General features: G+C 43.7%; 2 protein-coding genes across 2 annotated transcripts; one reads left to right on the forward strand and one right to left on the reverse strand.

The window, feature by feature from the left end:
- The first annotated feature begins 4675 nt into the window (after nucleotides 1-4675).
- On the forward strand, nucleotides 4676-17655 carry EXOSC9 (exosome component 9). The gene is made up of 12 exons (XM_016201540.2): nucleotides 4676-4829; nucleotides 5146-5240; nucleotides 5966-6085; nucleotides 6205-6307; nucleotides 7588-7725; nucleotides 9581-9663; nucleotides 11318-11450; nucleotides 12469-12557; nucleotides 13410-13556; nucleotides 14126-14310; nucleotides 17114-17192; nucleotides 17519-17655. The coding sequence occupies exons 1-12, from the start codon at nucleotides 4764-4766 to the stop codon at nucleotides 17601-17603; spliced, it is 1323 nt and encodes a 440-aa protein (XP_016057026.2). The 5' UTR covers nucleotides 4676-4763; the 3' UTR covers nucleotides 17604-17655.
- On the reverse strand, nucleotides 17483-24008 carry CCNA2 (cyclin A2). Its single transcript, XM_016201539.2, has 8 exons — nucleotides 23697-24008; nucleotides 22715-22958; nucleotides 21138-21250; nucleotides 20721-20944; nucleotides 19860-20067; nucleotides 19126-19239; nucleotides 18621-18754; nucleotides 17483-18379 (listed from the first exon to the last, which is right to left on the reverse strand). Exons 1-8 carry the CDS (start codon nucleotides 23895-23897, stop codon nucleotides 18331-18333), a joined length of 1287 nt encoding a protein of 428 aa, XP_016057025.1. The 5' UTR covers nucleotides 23898-24008; the 3' UTR covers nucleotides 17483-18330.
- Between the last annotated feature and the right edge of the window lie 187 nt (nucleotides 24009-24195).

Here is a 24195-nt window from a genome sequence, read left to right on the forward strand (position 1 = left end):
AGATAAGATTTTATCTGTAAAAACCAGTTGGCACAGAATGTCTCTGGGATATACTATTTAGACATTAAATCACATCATTTCCTGCCGATTTTTATCAATGAGTGTGGATCTTCCTTTCACCCACGAGCACAGGTCACGACCTCAGTCCTGCGCCCGGGACGGAGCCACCTGCCTCACTCCTGTGCCCGGGGTTACCCGTGTGCTGCCCCGGTCTGAGCGCAGAGGAAATCAAGGCGTCCCCGCTCCTCTCCCCCTCATTTGTTGTGTTTATCACCTGATCACTGGTCATTTTCTGTTCATCTAAACCAGTGATTTTCTTTCTTCTTTTTTTTCCCCCAATCCTCACCCGAGGATATTTTTTCCATTGCTTTTCAGAGAGAGTGGGAGAGAGACAGAGGGAGAAACACCGATGTGAGAGGGACACGGATTGGTTGCCTCCCGCAGGTGCCCCAACGGGAGCCAGGGATCCAGCCCACAAGCCAGGTCCGTGCCCTCAGCCGGAACCAAACCCAGGACCCTTCAGTCTGAGGGCCGACGCTCTAACCACTGAGCCAAACCGGCTTGGGCATAAACCAGCGATTTTCAGCCAATGAGCTGTGGCACACTGGTGCGCTGCAAGGATTTTTTAAACATGCAATACCTGACTATTTAGTCAGGGGCATGGATCTCTCTTCCCTTCTACTGTCAAATTAAAAAATGACATCAGCCAACACAACAGTCATCTGGTGTGAATCAAAATTATACCTTTTTTTTTGTCAGATCGACAAGAAACATATTTTTTGGTGTGCTGCAGAATTTTAGTAATTAGTTTATGTGCCATGAGATGAAAAAGGTTGAAAATCACTGCTCTAGACATACAGGAAAAGCTTAATAATAATGAGGGATCATGATAGATTCCTGAGCATACCAAGTAACACAAGAATGAAAGGGGAAGCTCTTTTAACTACTCAGTAGAAACCAGACATGAACTTGATAATCTAGGGTTTTTAAAACTTGTCATATAAAGAAAAAATATGGAAGGAGATACACACTACATCATACGACATCTGATTATCAGTGCTCAGTTGTCATCTTAGTCCACGCGGGCTGCTAAAACCCAGTAACCAGACCGGGCGGCTTATAAACAACAGAATTGTACTGCTCACAGCTCTGGATGCTGGAAGTCAGATCGGGGTGCCAGCACTGTTGGGTGAGGGCTCTCCTTGGAGTCACGGATTCCTGGTGGGGTCCTCACTTGGTGCAAGGGCCCGGGAGCTCGGGGAGATCTCTTTTATAAGATCACTCAGGGCTCCACCCTCCCTCCCAAAGGCCCCACCTTCTCACGCCATCACTTTGGGGGTTAGGATTTCAGCATATGAATCAGGAGGGAAACAAACATTCAGACCATAGCACCTCTTGATATATAAAATATTTTCACATGTTAACTATGTGCTTTCCAGTGTGAGTCTTTAAAAACAATTAAACAAATGTCTAGGCGAAAATGTAATTGAAGCCAAAATTCCTTTAAAAAGAAACAGTTAAATGTGTGAGAACAAGAAAAGGAAAACATAACATTATTTTTTTCTTCTTTACTTTTTCTGATGATAAAAGGTACTCATATCCCTTACAGAAGATTTGGGAAATTCCTAAAGAAAAAAATTCAAAATGAAAAATATTTCCCAGAATTCCACCACCTAGAGAGAAACACCTTAACATTTTGGATTCTTTCTTTCCAGGATCATTTCTGGAAAACCAATTTCCCTATGGACGAACTGTACAGCAGACATATTATACGGTGAATGAAATGAAAGCTCCTATTTGCTCATTTATTCATCCACGCGTCAACATCTTTCACCAGATGTGCTGCAACAGGCCACTCATTCATTTACTCACAAGGCACACGACCAGTCTCTGTGGTTGCTACAAAGGTTAATAAGATATGGGCACTATAGTAGGAGTGTATTTAGTCAGGATTCTTTCGGATGCACATAACAAAAAACCAATTCAAATGTACTGGTTCACCAACTGGGAAGTCCAAGAACCTTTGCAAACTCTGTCTACATAAGGGTTCCGCTTGTCTCTCATTTCTCAGTGCTGCTGGCCTCTGTCTGACTTTATCTTCAAACAGGTTCCCTCCATGTGGTGGCAAGATGGCCCCTGAGAGTTCCAGACTTGCGTGGTCCTTAGGGTTTATAATCCCTAGAGAAGGAAAGACCTATTCTCTCCCAGAGTTCACATGTCAAGGCTGATGGAAGAACTCTGTTTGGCCCTGCCTGGGTGAACAGTCAGTGAGGAGAGAGGGGTGGGTGCCATGATTAGCAAGGCCTGGTCATACCCGTGCCTACTGTTAACAGTGACATGATTCTCACTGTTTCTGAATCATGCAGGTTCAGAAAAGGGCATTTCTCTAAGAAATAGAGGTGCTGGTCAAAGGCAAAGCAACAGATGTCCAATAAAGAGATGTGTACTCAAATATTTTGTAGAAAACCAGGTTACAGTTAGACAAGATCATCCAGGTTAATATGCTGACTCAAACTGATTCTTTTAAAAGCAGACTATACAACATTGCCTGAAACTCTTCTCAAACTTCAAAAACTTTTTATCCCCTCTGAAAGCGTGAAACAAAGGTCCCTTCAGTTTCAAGTTTCTTACTAAAAGCAAGTCTGTCAAGTAAATCTATTTTCTGATGGTATGTGGATGTGTGTGGGGAGGGGTTATACACCTTTGGATTAACTTTAACAAGAGGCAAATACTGCAGTGTTAAAATTACAACATAGTGAACGCAAGAGAGAGCGATGTGAATTCTACAAAAGTGGAAGGAAAGCCAGGGCACGGTAATCAAGCGGCAACTGCAGGACAGCGAGCTGACATGGGGACCTTGGGCAGTTTCATGGGAAGCCTTGTCAAGCCAAAAAGGGAAGGAAACTGTTTCGATAGCTATTGTGTCCACAACACTGTGTTAGTTGCTGTCATTCTGACCATTTAACACAAAGTAATTATTGTTTCCAACCTAAAGATACAGAAGCTGAAGTTCAGGATTATTTAATTCACCCAAAGTCCACCTGAAGCCAAAGTCCATTCTTTCTCCACAACCAAGTTGCCTCCCAGGAAAGGATAGACTGGCTGTTTCAATACAGGCCTATTTCACTTCTGAAGGGAAAGATAAATTACTAAAAGTGCACTGAAAGAACCCAAGGGTTTAAATGACGAACTTAGCCAGGAGTTCTGTTGTGAAACTGTACTATAAACAGGTACAGTACATATGTTGTGAAAGAACTTAAATGTCTTGCATCCTGAAATCCTCTTGCTTATTTTGAAAATCAATCAACTAGCTGAGCATGTGGACATAATTTCTGTGCACTTTCCGCCTACTTGACAATGCCTGTCTCCCGACCATGTCTCAGCCTGTCTCAGTCTTGGCTCACGTTGCTGCTTCTGCTTGAAACACGTTTCCTTTCCTTCAGATGAAATCAAGGCTGCTCCCCACCAAGAATTTACTTAACTCAGATGTCACCTCTACAAAGTGAGCTCTTCCTGCAAATACCCCTATTGAAATAGCACCCCCATTCTTGTACAGCATTTAGCATGTGAATTTTTTTTTATTCATTTGTTTCTACTGCTTGTCTCCTCCAAAGAGAATATAAATTCCTTGAGGGATAGGATCTTGTCCACCCCGTTTCTCCAGCACTTGGGTTATTCTTAGGACACCGGAGGCGCTCACAAATAATGTAGGGAATTTACTGAGTACATGAATTGCAAGGGGCACAAAGTGAGGCAACACTGTATCCGCGGTAGAGAGAGGAAAAAAAAAGTGTGAAGAGACCAAAGAAACGGAAAGGCGCCTGTGTAGGCGACCCAGGGCCTGCCACACCTGAAGCAAATGGAAACAAAGTAACACTTTGCAAACACTTCAGTACTAGAGCCTACACCACGCGGGGCGCCGCTGGGAGCGTGTTACACGCATTCCCTCGTTATCAGCCCTCCCAGTACGCCTGTCCCTCCAGTTCTGCAGGTGAGTGGAGCGGAGCAGGTGGGCCACCGCGGCTGGGGTCAGAGGACGAGCCCTGGCAGAGGCAGAATCTGAACCCAGGCGGCTGGAGCTGCTGCGTTCAATCCTGCTGGACGATGCCTCCAAAAGAGCCCGGGGATGGGCGGCACCGACGCCCCAAGGTTCCTCTGTGCCCATTAAAGTCAGTCTATCGGTTTAAAATAAATAACAGGGGAGACTGGAAGACCTAACAACGCGTTTTGTCTCGGCCGGGGCAGTTACGACAACACCGGTTACGAGGTCGGCCAGCCTCAGTGCCCGTCGCCCGCGCGCGAGGCTCCACCGCGGCGCACCCTGGCCCCCGACTCTCCGCCTCCGCCCGTTCCCGCCGGTGTTTCCGCAGAGAGCGCGCCGCACGCTCGGCCTCGCCCGCCTCGCCCGCCTCACCGGCCGGGCGGCAGGGACACCTGTCCAGCCCGCCCCGCCAGAACGAGGAGAGGGCGCGGTGAGAGCGCTGCACTGGAGTCAGTGTCTACCACCGACGCTTATTTTGGGGGCCGCCCCGCCCCCACACTTTACGATAAAATAGATGTTTCCACGGAGAGCGCCGCCAGCCTCAGCACCGCGGCCGCCTCCGCCCGCGCGGTCCGCGCTCTGAGCCTGCGCGGTGGCGCCGCCGAGCCCTGATGACGTAAAACGCCTGCGCCGCCAGCCAGCGCGACGCGCGTGCTGGGGTTGGGGTTGCGTGCTCCCCGCGCGCGGATCCCGGTGTCCGTGGGTCCCGTGACCCCGCAGCATGAAGGAGACACCGCTTTCAAACTGCGAGCGCCGCTTCCTGCTCCGCGCCATCGAGGAGAGGAAGGTAAACGGCCCCGAGTGGCCCGGGCTGCGTGGGCGCTCGGGTGGCCCGGCCGCGCAGACCTGGCCCTCGCAGGCCCCGGAGCCCCTGGGGGCGGCCGGAGCTTTCCTAGCCCCCCAGGTTTTCCTCGGCTCTATTGGGTTCTTTTTACAGCTCGAGTCACCCCAGCGACTGCCAGTGCCCGGGCTCCCGGTTTCCCCTTGCTGTGGAGGGGTGGTCGGGATCCACGTCCCTGCAGGTGCTTAGCCCGGGCCTGGCGCAAAGTAGCTGCTCACTAAGCATTGTCGAGGGACTGAACGAATGCATGTTGTGCTTGCAGCGGCTGGACGGCAGACAAACCTATGATTATAGGAACATCAAGATCACATTCGGAACAGATTACGGGTGCTGTATTGTGGAACTTGGGAAAACAAGGTAACAAAGCCTTCAAGTCAGGAGCTCAAGTAGCTCAACAGGAGGGAGTTGAAAAGAACCTAATTGGCTCAGTTGTTTACGGTGCAGCTAGGCCGTCTGGACGGTACTTGGTTTCGCTGCCAGAAATTAGTATAGTTCGTTTAATGCAAGATTTTTTTTTTGGATTTACAGTCACACTTTAAATTTTTTATCATAAACATATTTTCTGTTACATGGGTATCACACAGTCCTTGATTGCACTGAATTTGTTTCTTGCACATCTTGTCCTACTTACCTGTTTCCCCAAGTGGCATGAGAATTAGGTTTTTAATACTCATTTGCAAGTTGTGAGGACTTTGGTCAGATAGTATTGGTGAACGTGCCATAGGAAAACTCTTAAGAAATCTCAAGTTTTCATTGCTATCGTGCTGTCTTGTATCCATAGATACTTGTTTTAGAAAAGAGAAGTTAAGGTCACTGATTTTTTTTTTTAAGGTTCTGTAGAGTAATTAGTATTGTAAATAAGAGTTTTTTTTTTTTGTATCTGTTTGGGTATACCAATATATATTTTATTCCTGTATATATTCTACTACTATACTTTATATGTAATAAGCCTCTAATGATATTTCATGCTGAGTGTCTTATTACTCAGGGTAAGACTGAAACTTAATTGGTATTTGTTTTAGGTTTTTTTTAATTGTAAAGGAAATGCATTTAGTCAGCAGATTTATACTTTCTCTTTGCAGAGTACTTGGACAGGTTTCCTGTGAACTTGTTTCTCCAAAACTCAATAGGGCAACAGAAGGTATTCTTTTTTTTAACCTTGAACTCTCTCAGATGGCTGCCCCAGCTTTTGAACCTGGCAGGTATTTGAATCATCTTCTTAAACTGTTTTAACCAGAGGATAACATAGCAGCAGTAACAAGGTATTGTTTTAATGCCTGGTGTCATATTTCATGACATTAGCCCATTCCTATTTTCATAGGCAGTCAGATCTCTTGGTGAAGTTGAATCGTCTCTTGGAAAGATGTCTAAGAAATTCGAAGTGTATAGACACAGAATCTCTCTGTGTTGTTGCTGGTGAAAAGGTGGGGAATATGCCCAAAATGCTTCATCTTAGGATGAATATTGTTAATTCATGGATCTCTGTATCTGTACATAATTAGAGCTTTGGTTAATTCATTTTTGCACTGGTTCACTTCACTTCTAATGTTCCTGAGTGCCACCCATAGAACTTTGTGTCATCTGCCTCTGAAGGGACAAAAAACATTTTGAAAATAGCAACTTGAGTTTGTGTGAAAATGTCTTATTCAAAGAACTCGTTTTTCATATATTTTTATTTATTTTCTTATGTTGTTTAAGTGAGTTGATAGAAGCAGGTAATGTGTTTTTTTTAAATCCTCAGCTGAGGATTTTTTTTTCCATTGCTTTTTAGAGAGAGTGGAAGGGAGAGACAGAAAGAGAAACATCGATGTGAGAGACACATGGATTGGTTGCCTCCCACACAAGCCCTGACCGGGGCCAGGGATGGAGCCTGCAGCCGAGGTGCATGCCCTTGGCTGGATTTGAACTGGGGACCCTTCAGTCCATGGGCCAGCGCTCTAACCACTGAGCCAAACTGGCTAGGGCTGTTTTCCTTTTTTATGGATGAACTGAAGAACAGATTGAATCCTCCATCTGGATAGTGTTCTTGACTTACACAGCGCCATACAGTGAGTCAGTGGTAGCCTGACACTGGAAATTTTATTCTCAATAAATTGTTCTGCACGATGATTTTAGAACTGTAGTCTTGATTAGGGTATTTTGACCATCTTTTTGACTCCAGAAAAGTCTCTTAGCCTTTCCACATTCCATGCTTGAAGGTGACACTTCCTATTTGCATTACTTGTAAAGTTATCATAAATATTGTCAAGTAAAACCTAAGAGTTTGAAGTTTTTAAGTTAGGAGACACAATAAAAATATAATTGGGCTTGGAGTTAGGGAAATATTAGTATTAAATTTAGAATGGCGGTTGAGGCTCAATCCCTGGCCCTGGTTGGGGTACATGTGGGACGCAACCAATCACCCCCCCCCAAAAAAAGCAATGGAAAAAATATCCTCGGGTGAGGTTAAAAAAAAAGTAGAATGGTTCCGTGTGTTTTGAGCATATATTTTACTGTTGTCAGATGACTCATAGAAGGGTGAACTATTGGTATTTCAGATGTTGGTCTGGCTTAACATTTTTCTAAATACAGTTTTATTGATACTAAGAGGAGTAACCATGTTTTAACAGCAAGAGAAATATTGGCACATAGTGTTACTTTTCCTTTTACATAGCCACTGGTCGTGATCAGTTAGGACTTATTTTTGTTTGAAATGCACTTTCAGGTTTGGCAAATACGTGTGGATCTACATTTATTAAATCATGATGGAAATATTATTGATGCTGCCAGCATTGCTGCAATTGTAGCCTTGTGTCACTTCCGAAGACCTGACGTGTCTGTCCAAGGAGAGGAAGTAACACTGGTAAGCTCCCACAGTGTGAGCCATGCTCCTCTCTGTGACTGAATGAATATCCTTGATGCGCAGGCAACTTGTTATTGGTCAAGTCTTGGTGTAGATGGAAATTAGGTATGTTCTGAAATGTGTTCATAAAGGAAAAACTATGTATGGTCAAAATTGTCCTTGAAATTACAACTCTCCTTTATTCAAGTTTCAGTAAAAGCACACTGTAGCCTGGCTTTCTAGAACAGAACAAATGACTTCTGTGGCTTGAGCGTTAGATGAAGTGATTGTGTTATGTTTAGGGATCACGTGTGTGAAAAATACATGATTCTCAGCACAGTGAGATGCTTGTGTTTGCTCTGTGGCAAAGTCCATCAGAAATACCTGTAAAGCTTGTTATAACTTACTGCTAGGCTCTACCCTCAGAGGAGGGTAGGGGCAGAACCTGTGATACTGTATTTCTAACCGAGCTCCCAGGTGATACCGATGCTGCTGGTGCAAGGACCACATTTTGAAAACCACTGACTGGTTCAGTTTATGTTGTCTTTCTCTTGTATGTTGAGTATGTTCGCTTTAATTTATGTAAATTACATGCTAGAATAATGAGAGTGCACTGTGCTGGTAGTTCAAGTCCTGGGGTCACAAAAGGAAACATCAAAGGCCCAGATTCTCTAAGCAGTCATTCATGATGCTGCTTTTTGGCACTAGACTGGAGCAGACTCGTTAAAGACTTAGAGGTAGGGACAGAGGTTTTTTAACAATAGAGATGTTCTTTTAGAGAAGGGAGATAATATAAGGAAGTAAAAACAAGTAGAGAGTGCTTAGTAGACAAAAAAATGTATCAGTTGCCCGGCTGGTATAGCTCAGCGGTTGAGAGTCGACCTGTGAACCAGGAGAACAGGGTTTGATCCCTGGTCAGGGCACATGCCCGGGTTGTGGGCTTGATCCCCAGTAGGGGGCATGCAGGAGGCAGCCAGTCAATGACTCTCATCATTGATGTTTCTATCTCTCTCTCCCTCTTTCTTCCTCTCTGAAGTCAGTAAAAACATTTAAATAAAAAGATATCAGTTTAAAAATACTGTAGTTATTGCTGGTGGTAATGTGAAATGATACAGCCACGTTGGAAAAGTTTGGCAGTTTCTTAAAAAGCTAAGTGCAAACATGTACAGCCCAGAAACTCCATGCCTAGGAATCTACTCAAGAGGAATGAAAGTAAAGTGTATGGTCACTCAAAGACTTAGTGAATGTTCATAGCATGATTGTAATAGCCCCAAACTGGAAACAATCTAAATGTTTATCAGCTGAAGGGAAAAACGAAAGGTGGTCTGTCCATACTGTGGACTACAGTTCTGCAGTAAAAAGGACCAAGCCACTGATACATGCTACAGGATGGGTGAGACATGTGAGCTGAAAGGAGGCAGGTGCAAAAGACTAAAAAAGTCGTTTGATTCCACTTATATGGGATGCTCAGAACAGGCAGATTTAGAGAGACAGAAAGTAGATGAGTGGTTTCTTGGGGCTGGAAGTGAGAACTGACTGCAAACAGGCTCAAGGGAAGTGTGGGGGGTTGGGTAATGGAACTGTAAAAAGAACTGGATTGTGGTGATAGTTACATAACTATAAATGTATTGAAAATGTGCTAAAAAGTGAATCCTATACTTACAGTGAGTGGACTTATGGTATGTAAAATATGCCTCAATACAGCTTTTTGACTAATGCATAAAGTTTTAAGGAACATGAGTGGCAAAGGCAGGTAGATAATTGTAAAAGGAGTTATTAGGTACTCAATGAGGATTCAAGGAAGCTCATTTTTTGTTTTAATACTTGATGTGCAAAATGATTATTTTGTATGCTCATGGCTTTTATTTTCAAACAGTACACTGCAGAAGAGCGGGACCCTGTCCCATTGAGCATCCACCACATGCCGATCTGCGTCAGTTTTGCCTTCTTCCAGCAAGGGTGAGTCTCCTCGCTGTGGCTGAAGTGACCAGTGCAGCTGGGAACTTTGTTGTTTCACTCAAGTGTGCCATGGACAAATGAACAAGCAGCTGATAGTTCAGGAAGAAACTGCATTTCTAACTTTAGCCTTTTCTTTGTAAGGGCTTTAGTTGGCAAAGAGCTTTCTCGATAGAAAAGACAAACTCTTTTATAATGAACAGACTCCACGTTTTTCTTTTCATGGTGTGTCGTAAATTTATGAATGTACCTGCCGCATGGTAGGGTCTTCTCTTTCCTAGAGATGTGCAGGTGTTAAGAGATTGAAGGCTAGGCTCTAATTGGGGAAGTGGGGTGAGAATTACTGAGGATTAACAGAAGCAGGACTTTGGAGCATGGTACATGGAGTGGTTCCGGGAGTAGGTCACAGCGAATGGTTCTCGCGTGGGAGAATCTCGGCTCCTGCAGCTCCCAGCAGCTTCCACACTCACTGCTGGTTCCTCCGACCACAGCAGACCTGGAGGCCCGGGGCCGCGCCACTGCCTTCACGTGAAAGCCTGCACCTTGCCCCTTTGTAGAAACTAAGGGAGGTATACATATTTTAACGATTTTATGAATAAGAACTAGAGAAAAGCATTCACCTTTCAGTTACTGACATACTGAATTCCATGAGGGGGACAGACCAGCACCGCCAGGCAGAAATACAGCTTGAGCCATATATGTAATTTAAAATTTCCCAGGCCTTAGAAAGGTGGAAAAAGTCAGGTAAATTTAATTTTTACATATTTTATTTTACTTAATATAGCTAAGATATTACGTAATCAATATCTTAAAAGTTATTCATGAAATATATTTCATTTCTACTAAGTCTTTGAAATCCATTATTGTCCATTCAGTTTGAATCAGCACATTTCAAGGGCTCAGTAACCACATGTGACTAGCAGCTACCATTAGGGTAGAAATACAGCATTTTTTAAATGAGCCAATAGCGGAACCTAGAAGAATTTCAGAGTATAGGCCATTAAGGAGACTTTAAAATTGATCAAATTATCTTAAGTTTTTATTAATAAACCACAAGTTATTTAATCAAAATGATAGCTTTAGATTTTGACTGTATATTATTGAAATAAAACCATTATGGCCCTGGCCAGTTTGGCTCAGTGGTTAGAACGCTGGCCTGCAGACTGAAGTGTTCTGGGTTTGATTCTGGCCAAGGGCATGTACCTTGGTTGCAGGCTTAATCCCAGGCCCCAGCCGGGGGGGGGCATGTGCGGGAGGCAACAAATTGACATCTCTCACATTGATCTCCCTCCCTCCCTCCCTCCCTCCCTCCCTCCCTCCCTCCCTCCCTCCCTCCCTCTCTCCCTCTCTCCCTCTCTCCCTCCCTTCCTCTCTCTGAAAAGCAATTATAAAAAAAATCCTTGGATGAGAATAAAAAATAATGAAAAAATAAAACCAGTATGAACTTAATGTCATTTTACTGTGACAGCTAGCAATATATACTTAGCATTATTTTGGGTTCATAAAAACAAAGTCTCTTGTATCTTTTCCCATTAAAGTGACTCAAATCTAAGGCTTAGGCCTTCACAGTGTTGACTTTATTAATGCCATCATTTAAAAATATCCATCATCTTAAAATTTACAAGATTTGTTCAGGTCCATTTAACATTCCTTTCAGAACATTTTTGTTGGTGGACCCCAGCGAGCGAGAGGAACGTGTCATGGATGGGCTGCTGGTGATTGCCGTGAACAAGCATCGAGAGATTTGTACCATCCAGTCCAGCGGGGGGATAATGCTGCTAAATGAGCAAGTTAGTGCTGTGGTTAATGTCCCACTAAGAATAGTCTCTTCTTTTAGAAGCTTTTTCTTAATTTTTTTTAACTAAAACCCAGCGATTTACCCAGTGATTGATTCTGGGATGTGTTAAAATCTGGTTTCAGTACTGTCATTACCTCTGTTGACTGGTGGCTACACTTAAGCTCCCTTCCTCCCTGCTGCTCCCACGTATGGCCCTCCAGGGTTTTACCCTTCTAGGTGGAGGGACACTTTGTACTTTCCAGTGAAGAAAGAGATTCATATTTCTATCCAAAAACCAGTGTCAGAAATAGAAATTAGGTTAAAAGATAGCTTTACTTTTAGAATTTGGGTATAATAAGCAGTTCTCAAATCCAGCTACATGTCAGCTTCAGTGGGGCTTTTAGAAAGTAGATTGCCAGGCACCATATGGTGCAGGTGCTTAAGGGCACAGACTGCTTTAGTTGGAATTCCAGCTTTGCGCTATGCTAACTGACCTTTGGCAAATGATTTCATATCTTCGTGCCTTGGTTTCTTTATCTGTAAAATATGGAGTAATGTTACTGGTGACACCTTATTAGAAGAATATAAGGATAAGTAGATATGTTGCACTGTAGCATATATTAAGTGTGCAGTGTTTCTTATCACCGTCATTATCAGTGTCATGACCACTCCCAGGTCCGTATTTCCAGAGAGACTGATCCATTAGGTCCCTGAAGCCCCAGAACCTTGGCTTTCTGAAAGCTCCAGGGGTACTCTGCAACCACGTGTGGTCCTGGTGCTGTGGCTCACTCACACACACAGGGAGTTAGTGCTCCCTGAGCATGTGTGTCAGTGGCCTTTCACTGCTGTCTGTTACAGCATCACAGAGACACTTCCGGGTCTTTTCCCTTAGTGTGTGATAGTCCTTCAAATACTTTAAAACAACTCACAACTTGCTTTAATTATAAAGTCAGGAAAACTACTCTCGTTCTTGGTTTTATTAGAGAAAGCTGGTTTGTTGTCTTTAAATAACAGTTCATTTTTATAAATAGGTTTTGAGATGCAGTAAAATAGCTGGTGTGAAAGTAGCTGAAATTACAGAGCTAATACAGAAGGCTTTGGAGAATGACCAGAAAGTTAGGTAAGTTTAATATTGTTAGAACTAAATGGCCGTTTTATAGATTTCTCTGTTAAGGATTCTTCTTTCACAGAGGTAACCACACACTTGGATCTTTCCTTATCTATTAATCTCAGTTGAATATACTAAATGTTTTTTGAAAGTTGATTGAACTGTTTGTTGTACTGTATTCCAATTTATACAGTCTGTCCTGAAAAGCCATATAATATTTGTCTTTAAAAAAATACAAACATTTTTGCCCTAGCCAGCTTGGTTTAGTGGTCAGAGCATCAGCCCATGGACTCGGTTGCAGGCTCGATCCCCAGCCCCAGTTAGGGGGCGCGTGCAGGAGGCAACCAATTGATCTGTCTCTCTCTCCCTTCCACTCTCTCTAAAAAGCAATGGAAAAAATATCCTGGGGTCGGAGTAAAAAACAAACAAAAACTTAATAGTCACCAAATAAAAGTATATTTTTTAAAAATTTAACATTTTCTTAGAAAAGACTTAGTAACTCAAATTAACTGAGAGACCAAACTGGGTTGATTCCCATCTTCCCACCACGTGACATGAAGCAGGCCCTGTAGCCAGCACCTCAGTGTCTTTTGCAGCATGGGAGGTGAACCCCTACCTGTACGGCTGGTTCGAGGGTGAGAAAATAACCCACTTTAAGCCCCTAGCGTGTGCTTGGCACATGGTTCAGTAAGTCAGTAGAGGTCTTTGCATTATTTCTGTTGATATGCATAATAAATTGGTGAAGTCAAGTTAGTTAAATAACTGTTCCAGTATTTCTTATCAAAAGGATATAGTTAACTTTATACCTTTTTTGTCTTTCCTTCCATCATCCCCCACATCCCCGCCCCAAAAAAACCCGCACAGGAAAGAAGGTGGAAAATTTGGCTTTGCAGAGTCTATAGCAAAACAAAGGATCACAGCATTTAAAATGGAAAAGGCCCCTGTTGATACCTCCGATGTAGAGGAGAAGGCAGAAGAAATCATAGCTGAGGCCGAGCCTCCTCCAGAAGTGTATCTTTATCGGCTGTGGTTTGATTTGTTTCCAGTAACAAGAAGGTTCATGCCGCTGCGCGTTACTAGGGCTGCGGAAGGGGCACATATTGAAATTTGTCTCTGAAACACTGCACTGTGTTAGAGAAAGCATTTAAGATACAGGAGAGTAATGAGTCAGTAAGTCGGTCTCACATCCACCTTCTCTTCAGCTGTCCTATGAAACCCAGAAAATTCTGTTTTAAGACCAAATTAGTGTTTCATTTTCCTTTGGAAAATGGCTCTTTGATCTCAGGGGCACGGTCAGCCTCTCTCTGCACTGACACATCGTTCTTGCCATTCCTGCTTTTGCCAGGTTTATTAGGACACAGCTGAAACGTTCAGCCAGTCTGTTTCTCACCATTCTCCGTACACCCACCCGAGCTCCCGATTTAGGTTTATCTTCGTGGACCAGCCCCCGTAGCATAGCTGGGGGCAGATTTCCCCTGGGGATCTGAGGCCGGGGCTGCCTTAAAAGACGACTGGCCTGGTCTTTTTCAGCCTGCACCGCAGAGCCGGGCTTCTGTTATGCAGCTTCCTTAACTGTTAAGCGTTTCTAAACCTGTGCTCTGGACTCCTGGCACTGCCCAAATCGGGGAAGGAGTAGAAAACTCCTGGGGGGATCTCGAAGACTCCGAGGAGGAAGACGAGGAGGAAGGCAGCAGCGGTGGAGCCACCGGGCTCCACAGTGCGGAAGCGGGCGCCACCCCAGAGGTCTCCACCGTTGGGAGCCAAGGTAGGTGGTACTTCATGGCTTATATTATATTCTATGTAGACGTTAAGTTACATATGTACTTATATGTATATATGATCTATCCCTGTCTATAGGTTAAAATATCCCTAAAATAGGGATCTTATTTTTATATTAGTTCCTGTTGTTAGAGGAACTAAATTTCAGCTAAACTGTTGAAGCTAATTGCATTATTAACTCCAATTCTTTTCTAAAAGAATATGCTTGTTTGTGGTGTGGTGGTAGCTCTTTGGTATGTAGATGTAGCTACATTTTCAATGTAACAATGTTTTGGGGGTTTTTCTTTTATGTATGTTTGTGTCATCCAGTTTTAAGGAGGTTTCTTTGGAGTGTCTTTAGCTTCCACTTAATCTGTGCCATCTTTGAATCTCTCTCGAGTGAGACTTTGAAGATTTCTTAAAAATCTTACTCCTGCATGCTCCTTTTTTTCTGTAGTTCCAAGCCTGAAACATAAAGCTTGTAACATAACATACTAGGATAGTGCTGTCCAGATAGAACTTTCTGCAGTACCAGAAAGTCCTACATGTACACTGTCTGATACCATACAGTACCCTAGCCACACACAGGTGGTGAGCACTAAATGTGGCTGGTGTGACTGAGGAGCTGAATTCTGAATTTTATTTATTCATTTTTTGTCAATTCTCACCCGAGGATATTCTTCCATTGATTTTTAGAGAGTGGAAGTGAGGGAGGATGGGAGAGAGAAACATCCCTGTGTGAGACACATCAATTGGTTGCCTCCTGCATGCATCCTGACGGGGGCCAGAGACTGAACCTGCAACCCCAGGTATGCGCCCTTGACCCAGAGTCGAACCCTCGACCCTTCAGTGGGAGGGCCGGCGTTCTAACACACTGTCACACCAGCCAGGGCTGAATTCTAAATTTTAATTCTGGTCAATAAAAAATTACATGTCCACACATGGCTCCCACATGAGCAGTATTGGTACAAAATTCCAGATTTACCTGGAATGTGGGTCTTGGGTGTTCTTTGCATTCTGAAAGCCTTAGAACTAGAGAACCTGATTTGACCAGTGGATGTTTCTTTTAAGAAAACCACATTCTTGCTTGGCCCATACTAGAAAGTAATCATGAGGAGCTTTTTCATGTAGTAAAAATAGCAATCATACAAGGAAGGACCTAGGCATTAGGTGGGCAGAGAACTAAAGGGTGCATGTACTGAGTGTGTGGTGCACCGCCTGCCTGCCTTTGAGGAAGGAAAGTAGCGCCTATAAACGTCACTGAGCCTGCTGTGGTCTTGGGGGTGATCCCCATTGATCGGGGCCTGTATTCACTTTCCTAGTGGTCACTTTATTTGGCGTCTCCCTCAGAGCTTGGCCCGTGTATTTATTTACAGCATGTAAGGTGCTTCCACACCGAGCCATATATAAAGCTTTAGGCTTTCCACGTGATTACATATACATCAGCCACTCTTTAAATGCTTAGAATTCTGTAGTGTTGAATGTCACTAGCTGGATTAGTAATTCCCTTATTGATAAATTATGTCCTTACCATATCTTTACTGTTTCAGTGCTACGCTGAGCACCCTTGCATATGCCCCTTTATATATTTGTGAACTGTTTTCTAGGAATAAGGTTAGCTGCTAGAATATTTGATGGTCATATTTTCAACTGAATAATAAAGGGGACCTGAGATAATTGGGATGGAGCAGGTAAAGCCTTTCTAAAGCATGTAAACAAAGTGCAAAACTAATTGAAAACTCAAAATACAAAGACCTGATATACCAACAACCAACTGGGAAAAGGGTTTTAATTCACATTATATGTCATTAATGAAGGCTCAGGAGAAAAATAGGCAAAGGATACAAAGTAATTCTCAAATATAATACAAATGTCCAATTACATATGCCAACCCTGGTAATAATGAAGGAAACAAATTCAAAGCAAAAAATGAGATAGCAATTTTTGACTGCTGTATTGGGCAGTGTTAAAAATATCAGCCTGGCAAGGTTGTATAGGAAAATGGGTTCTTCATAGACGTTCTTGGAGTGTAAATTGGAACAATATTTACAGAGGGTTTGGCAATATCTTTTGGAAGGTATATATGCCTTTTGACCCAACAATTGTGCTTCTAGGTTATTTTTTTTCCAGTGCTGTTATATAATAGGGAGAAATTAAAAATTTAGATCTTCAAACTTAGCAAATTCTAAGATAAATTGTGGTACCTTATAGAGCAGCACAAGTAGTTCAATTGGCGTATTGACTTCAGTTTCCAAGTTCGTTCTTCAAGATGCTATATTATGTCTGTAAAATTATTTCCCCCTAACTTTTCTATTTGACATGTACCAAGTGATTACATGATTAAAGACATGTTTGGGAATCAAGTACGTACTGTTTCAAAGCTCGAAGGAGTTACCTGAGGGAAGGAAAGAACCAAGTAGGCGTATCAGCCTGCACCCAGAGTAGCCTGGGCTCTGGTTGTATGGAAACAGTTTTAGAATCGCTGCTATGGAAACTTTCCAAGAGATTACAGGCCTACCTCAGAGATGCTGAGGTTTTGCTTGCAGACCATCACAATACAGCAAGTCACAAATTTTTTGGTTTCCCAGTAAATAAACAATGGACATAGCTAATTAAAAAAATACCTTATTGCTAAAAAAGGCTAACCGTCATCTGAGCCTGTTGGAAAAATGGTGCCAATAGACTTAATTCAGGGTTGCCACAAACCTTCCATTTGTAAAAAACGAATCATCTTCTAAGTGCCGTAAAGCGAAGCGCAGTGAGGCGAGGTGTGCCTGCACTCATGCTGCTCTCTGACCATTTTCCTAAAGATGCGCCGATAGTGCTGTCAGACAGCGAAGAAGAGGAGATGATCATTTTAGAACCAGACAAGGATCCGAAGAAAATCAGGTGACAACTTCTGGTTTACTTCTCTGGTTTTATTCTCGCCTTACCCTACTGTAAACAAAGATGCCCCTTTCTCATTAGAAATCTAGCTGTTCTTTGGTTCCTTCAGCCTGAGGTTCATAAACATTAAGACCTAATTCTGTAAAACTGTTTGGATGCCTTTCAGGGCGTTTTACTCTCATAGTTGGCACATGTTATGTCCTACTGGATAAATAAGGCCTCCAATTTTTGTGATTCAGAATTTAACAAGCACAGTGGGGCGAGTCATCTGTGGAATCAGCTTCCAGTACCAATACTGTTAGTAAACTGTTAATTTACTTTATTCACAGAATACAGACTGTCAGTGCAAAACAAGACAAAGCACCAAGTAAAAAGCTAGTGAAAAAGAGAAGAAAGAAGAGAACTGCCAATTAAAGCTCACGTGGTTGTCTTTGTGTATATAACTATTAAAAGGATATTTATTTAAGTGCTAGCAACCTTGGGAATTTTTTATTCACAAATCCATTTAAAAATCTAGTCATTTCTTTAGTTTTTACATTATGCTCTTAATAAACCCTCTGGAAAACGTAACAAGGTTTTAAATAATTTTCACTTCAGCCAAGTGTCAAAGTCTACAAGGAATGGAGGAGCATTTTCTTAGGGTGCACAGAGGATCATCATGGCTGGTAAATAAGCAGAGTTACCCCAGACACGCTTAGGTCATGTGCGCCAGCAAACAGTCCAGACGCTCGGGAAAATGAGGGTCAGAACTATTGTCTGTTTTCCTGAAACTATAAAATAGTTCAAGTTTTTAAATTTTAGAAGCCTTCCATAGGAGAAATTAATTTTTCTGACTGAAACCCTGAAGTCAAATTATTTGACTTACAAACCAAGTTTTCCAAATCAATTTATTAATTCTTACTCTCCTGACAGCTGGCATCCTTAATACTTTAACAAAACCACTTACAATCAGCCACAATCTAAGATAGTTACATGTACAAAAGATATACAAATTAAAACCATTTAAAAAGGAATAGAGACCATAATTTGTAGTTGACCATAACTTTTGTATTCAGAAATGATTGTAAAGTTAAAACCTAAGATAAAAACTGTACACCATAGACTTTGATTTAACTCAGAAAACAAAGTCAGTCTTTCGCTGTTACACATGTAGTGTCTCCGGTGGGATGAGGAGAGAAACACCGTGATACCTGCAAGGAGGAAAAAACCTGCTTTTAGTAAACATCCGTGGAGTGAAGGGAACGTACCAGGAACTCAATGCAGTTCCCACCTGCCTGAGTGAGCGGCCTCAGACACGCACGCCCGGCCCTCTGCCCTCCCTCAGGCGCGTGACGGCACACGGCCTGCCAGGAGAACGGCCTCTACGCCCTTTAATAAAGCCACAGGACAGCCCGGGCAAGCCAGCTCCTTCACGCCTACTCCTGGTCTTACTTGGAGTGTTTGTACTTCTCTCTGATGGACTGCTGTGCGTGCTGCGGCGCTCTGAGGTAGGTCTGGTGAAGGTCCAGGAGGCAAGGCTTCAGACTCTCCAGGGTATAGCCAGTCTTCTGTACCAAGGACTCAGGCTGCAGAGGGAGAGCACCGCTGAGTTGTTTATAGGAGCGCACACGAGTTAACAGTTGGCACTGAGCTTGAGTCTTGTTAAATTACGGTACTAAACACCAACCAGCAGGTCTTCCAGTTTTCTCAAGCCAGCATTCCACCTTTTATGCTGACTTTGATCAATGTTTACTACTCTCCCTGCGGCGGGGTGGAAGGCACACCTTTCAAATCCAAGTAATAAGCTTTCTACCTAACAAGCAGAAGCTTAAACAGCGTTCAACAGCTTTCCCAGGTCAGTGCACCCAGACAACCATCAGCTATAGAGGAAAACAGTTAACGGATCTAGCACAAGCGGTTAAGTCACAAGGTAGGTGTGTGAAGACGTGATACGTACCCAGCTCTGTCCCGTGACTGTGTAGAGTGCTAGATGAAAGGCCGCTCCGGCAATGACCGACGGCAAGTACTTAAGGTATGGGTCAGCATCTATCAAGCTTAACTCTCCCAAAAACTGGAATGAAAAGGAATAGACTTGATGGCCACACGAGCTCTAGAATTCAAACCTCACACGTCTGCCTCTGCCCTCATTTCTTCCTGGCTTTGACTGCTGTAGCGCAGCCGCAGGAAAGTTTCCCACGGCCGCATCTTAGATTTGCCCACTATCTTAGTGTTTCCTTCAGTCCTCTCTCCTCTTGATAACTTTTTAAAGCCCTCACCTGAGGATGTTTTTATTGTCTTTTTAAGAGAGGAAGGGAGAAACATCTATTGAGAAAAGCATTAATTGGTTGCCTCCCATATGTGCCCCGACCAGGGACCAAACCTGCAGCCTAGGTATGTGCCTAGACTGGGAACTGAACCTACCACCTCTTGGTGTGCAGGACAATGATCCCAGCAACTGAGCCACCCCACCAGGGCGCTTTTAGTAACCTTTAAAATAACTCTTCTGGCTACCATTTCCCAGGACTATAATTTCTATTATCTCTTGCCAATGGCAGGGAGTCTTCCTTCCATACTGCAGCATGAGTCTGTCCCTGAAATACTAACCCCTTGACCAAAGCTGTATAATGAAACTAGGGCTTGCCCCTAATTGTGACCTAAGAATCTTGCTTCAACAGAATGAAAAGAACATACCATTGCTAAACTTTCAACTTTGCAGTTTGCAGGCTGCTGGTGCAGAAAGTATTGGGTGAGAAACTGATTTACTGTTGGCGCAGCCAAGTCAAAAGCAAGGACTTTGAGAACGAGGTGCTCCATTCTTAGAACTTGTTTCTTGGTATAGGTATCATCTGTAATGTACACAAACTCTGCTACTTCTGGGGGGTATATTTCTTCAAACTTTCTACAATGAAAAAAGTTTTAAGTAATCAGTCCTAAAAGAGAAGTGTGAATATCCCAATTCTGAAATCCCTCTACCAGAATACACAGAATGAATCCAAAACCTACTTTCGCCAATTGCCTGTTTCCACTGATGACCACTTCTAGCAGCGACTGGGTAAATGCTAATTAGAAGACCCAGACCAATAAAGGACGTTTAAGATATTTCTCCCAGTGCAAAGAAAGTAAATGAGAGACATGAGACTTCCCAAGACAGAAACAATGCTAGAGTTCACCAAGTAACTGAAAGTTTAGGAAGTTTTCTTAGAAAAACAAACACTTTATGTTTTAGTTTTAAAGTTTAAGTTTTTATGTCTTAGAACATTTTGCTCATATGCTGGAAAGCCCTTTTTAATGGAAGGAACCACTTTAAAACTTTGTAATCTAGTCCTAGTGTATTAAAATGTAGCCAGTCTACGTGTTCATTCAATAAGGTACCCTGGGATCCAGAGCTGGAAAAATTGTGTCCTAAATTAGGAACATTTCATCCATACCTGTCACCACTGAAGTAGTCACCGACTCTGCCTTGTGTATTGTGTCACACTGTTAAAAATCACATTTCTTCCCTACACAGAAAGGTACTGATCACTTTTAACTCAATGAACCAAGCCGACTTACGAGGCTAAGAGCATAGCAGCGGTGCCCACAAGCTGGAGTTTTCCTCTCAATACGGACATGGAGGAAAGGAACCTGTCGATGTAGTTCACGGCCAGGTACAGGGTCTCATTCTGGAGTTTATACTCTTCTCCTACTTCAACTAACCAGTCCACGAGGATGGCCCGCATGCTGTTGGTGATGTCTGGCTGTTTCTTCATGTAACCCACTTTAGGCTTACATTTAATCTGTTGAGAAAGTTACTTAGCATAGTGTTAAAGCAGTTAGGTTATTCTACGTTAACAAAGCTGCTATATGTTAGAAACCCAAGAACAGCATTAGAGTAACGCACGGGCAGTTAAAAACTGACAGGTGTTCCCTCCACTTTACTTCCCCACTGAATAAACCGCAGAACAGAAAGTGGATTCTGAGAGCCTTTACCTCCATTTCCCTAAGGTACGTGTGAATGTCCTCATGGTAGTCTGGCACTTCATTAACACTCACTGGCTTTTCATCTTCCAACACAACTGACATGTCCATAGTGTGTGGTGACTCTAGGAGGATTCAAAGGTACAATTAAGTTCACTGTTTAATTTTCTACTTAATAGCCCAAAGTGACTGCCCTTGCAGTGAGTGCCACACTACCAAAGCATTTATTCCACCCAGGACAAAGTATACAGATACTTCACTCTGGTTTTAGTACCTCTGTCCACTTAGCTTTAGAATGATATATATTTTTAATCCTCCCAGCAAGGATGTTTTTTCTATTTCTTTTCAGAAAGAGTGGAAGGGGGAGAAACATCGATGAGAGGGAGACATATGGATTGGTTGCCTCCCACTCCCACACTGACCAGGGCCAGGAATGGAGCCTGCAGCCAAGGTACATGCCTTCAGTTGGACCTGAACCCGGGATCCTTCAGTCCACGGGCTGACACTCTAACCACTGAGCCACACCGGCCAGGGCTAGAATGATAGTAACAAGAAAAAACACTGACCGGCCAATAACAGGAAAATAAGTATGAGGATCAGGTATTATGTTACAGTATCATTCATCTTCCACGAGAGACAGTGGCACAGTGGTTCTAATAGGACCAGGTTAAAATCCAAATTCTAAGATAACACAGGATTTACCCTAAGAGTTTACAGACCCCAGTCTGATGTATTCAAAGCACAATCTAGGCAACACCCAGAAGCAGGCTAACAACACCTTTTGTAATTTTAAATTACCTTGTGAAGCAAAGAACATCATCCATTATTCTTTTCACTTCAAGGTTCACTTAGAGGTTAAAATTTGTTGCAAATTTTAAATAAAATACATGAATTACATTAATTCCAAAGGGCTCTGCTGCTCCTTCCATACTACCTCTCACTAACAGAGCTAACAGTGAAATGAGACTGGATTTAGTGAGCTGTGTCCAGTGACTCAACAGCCCCACGTAAAGCGCCAGCAGCACACACTGGGCACAGCTGTCTAGATCAGCTACTCTCCTTACACGTGGTTAAGTACAAATACCTATGGTTCAACTCCTGACTCACAGGACAACGTTCCTCTCTGGCGTCAGAGGATCGCTCAGACTGGTTTCACAGAAACAAAATTTTAAAGCCGAAAGAGATGTTCAATATCACAGCAGGTCAAGCTGCACGCTCACACAGCCCTCTCTGAAGTGGAATGCACCGAGTGAATCTTAGGAATGAATACAACTGAAATCTAATGGTGCAGACATTTCCAGAGTCAGGCTAAAACCAGGGGTTGAGATCTACCTAAATTGATGAGATCAGCAGTGTACTGGAAAGAGCACCCAATTTGCATTTAGGTTCTTTTGTAGGCCACTGGGGTTATGTATTAGCAATGAGGTCTGAGATAAATCACACCCTTTCTAAACTTGTGACATTAAACCTAACTCATAATGTAGCAAGGATCTGGTAAGATAATGTCTTAAAATGCAAAATATCATTAATCCAACCTATTTAATAATTATGATTATATTGATTTGATACAGGTGTTCGTTAGAACTTACCAAAACTACCATCCATTGGACAATCAATAGGCACCAGTGGTTTTCTTGGTTCAGGTAAAGTAATAGCTGAATTAAATGCCAGGACATCTTCACATTCTGTTTCTTTAGATTCACCTGGGCTCTTCTGAGACTCTTCTTCTGCTTCATCCACATGAATGGTAAATGCAGGCTGTTTATTGTTTGCTTTCCAGGGAGGAACAATGACATGCTCATCGTTTACAGGAAGATCCTTAAGGGGTGCAACCTAAAAAGAAACCAGTAACTGGCTTTGAGCTTATTAAATGGAGTTTTGCTTTCTTCCTCTTATGGGTCTCAGTCACTGCTTTTACTCCCAAATACTCTATCAGGAAAATAAAACTTTCTGGGGCAAAATCCAGGCAAGAAAATTTGAGTAGTCAAGGAAAAGAAGGGATGGTCCAATTTGTCACAGGCATTCATACAAAGGTTAGAGAAAACGAATCAAGGCCACAAGAGCTGCAGAATGATGACAAGTTTAGGAAAGAGATGGCAAAAACATGTTGGTTCACCACTTTAACCCCCGGGGTGGAGCAACAGAGCAAATCCGGGAAAATGGCGGAATTTACCAAAAGCAAAGTATTTTTTATATCCTTTCCTGAAGGAGAGGTAACCTCTTAACTTCCCTCTAGGGGGAGGTGGTAGGAGGTCCGGGTCCTAGAGCAGTGCCTGAGGTTTAAAAGCTATGAGAGAGGTGTGGAGGCGGGTAGAGACCACAATCATGTTGTAGGGCTGGCTTGGTTTGACCCCATTATCTACGGAAAAATAACCCAACAGAGAGCAGAAGGCAGCAAACGCACAGTGCTGGCCGGGAGAGCAACGGGACAAACTACCCCAGTGGCATCCCAACACGCCAGAAAACCAGGGATCAGGGGGAATCCAGACCCAGACCTCCCTAAAATAGCCCAGAGGGTGCTTTCTCGCCCTCCTCTGCCTGCTGAACCCATGCATCCGCTCATCTGTTTACCCGTCGCGTCTTGGGCCTCGGCGGCGGCGCTGGACCTCGCTGGTTCCCGGCCTTCAGTACCGCCAGCCTGGCCCGGGTCCGGGGCTGCTGGGCGGGAGACACCTTCTCGGGGTTGATGTTCTCCTGGTCCTCGTGGGGTGCCGTCTGCTGCGAAGTGTGCGGCGCCGAGCCCGCCGCGCGGGCCGCAGAGTTGCCCAACATCACAGCTCCCGAGGACGCGGCGGGATCAGCCTGCGGCGCCAAGCAGCGTGCACTCGGTCCCGCCGACCCGCCGCGCCGAGGAAGGCTCCAGCCGTAGGCGCCCGCCGCAGCCCGGGCCCGCCCGCCCGCCCTGCCGCCCGGGATCGCTGAGAACCGAGGAGGTTGCGAAAGGCAGGCACCGCCGGGCGTGGAGGGTCAGAGGCACCCAGAGAGCAAGCGAGCAGCCCGCCGGGGCGGCGGCTGTTCGTGCAGTTCAAGTGTCCCGCGACTATTGAAATGGACCAATGGAAAGGGCCGA

Source organism: Miniopterus natalensis, chromosome 4, assembly GCF_054644295.1.
Source record: "Miniopterus natalensis isolate mMinNat1 chromosome 4, mMinNat1.hap1, whole genome shotgun sequence".
In the NCBI taxonomy this organism is placed as follows: Eukaryota; Metazoa; Chordata; class Mammalia; order Chiroptera; family Miniopteridae; genus Miniopterus; species Miniopterus natalensis.

Bases quoted from the DNA above. Each gene is read 5' to 3' on its own strand.
- EXOSC9 (XM_016201540.2), top strand. From the start codon at position 4,764: ATGAAGGAGACACCGCTTTCAAACTGCGAGCGCCGCTTCCTGCTCCGC. The intron at 6,086-6,204 runs GTATTTGAATCA...CTATTTTCATAG, and splicing joins CCAGCTTTTGAACCTGGCAG to GCAGTCAGATCTCTTGGTGA. The intron at 6,308-7,587 runs GTGGGGAATATG...ATGCACTTTCAG, and splicing joins GTGTTGTTGCTGGTGAAAAG to GTTTGGCAAATACGTGTGGA.
- CCNA2 (XM_016201539.2), bottom strand. From the start codon at position 23,897: ATGTTGGGCAACTCTGCGGCCCGCGCGGCGGGCTCGGCGCCGCACACT. The intron at 21,251-22,714 runs GTAAGTTCTAAC...GAATCCTCCTAG, and splicing joins TCCAATGGATGGTAGTTTTG to AGTCACCACACACTATGGAC. The intron at 18,380-18,620 runs GTAAGACCAGGA...TCCTCCTTGCAG, and splicing joins GAGAAGTACAAACACTCCAA to GTATCACGGTGTTTCTCTCC.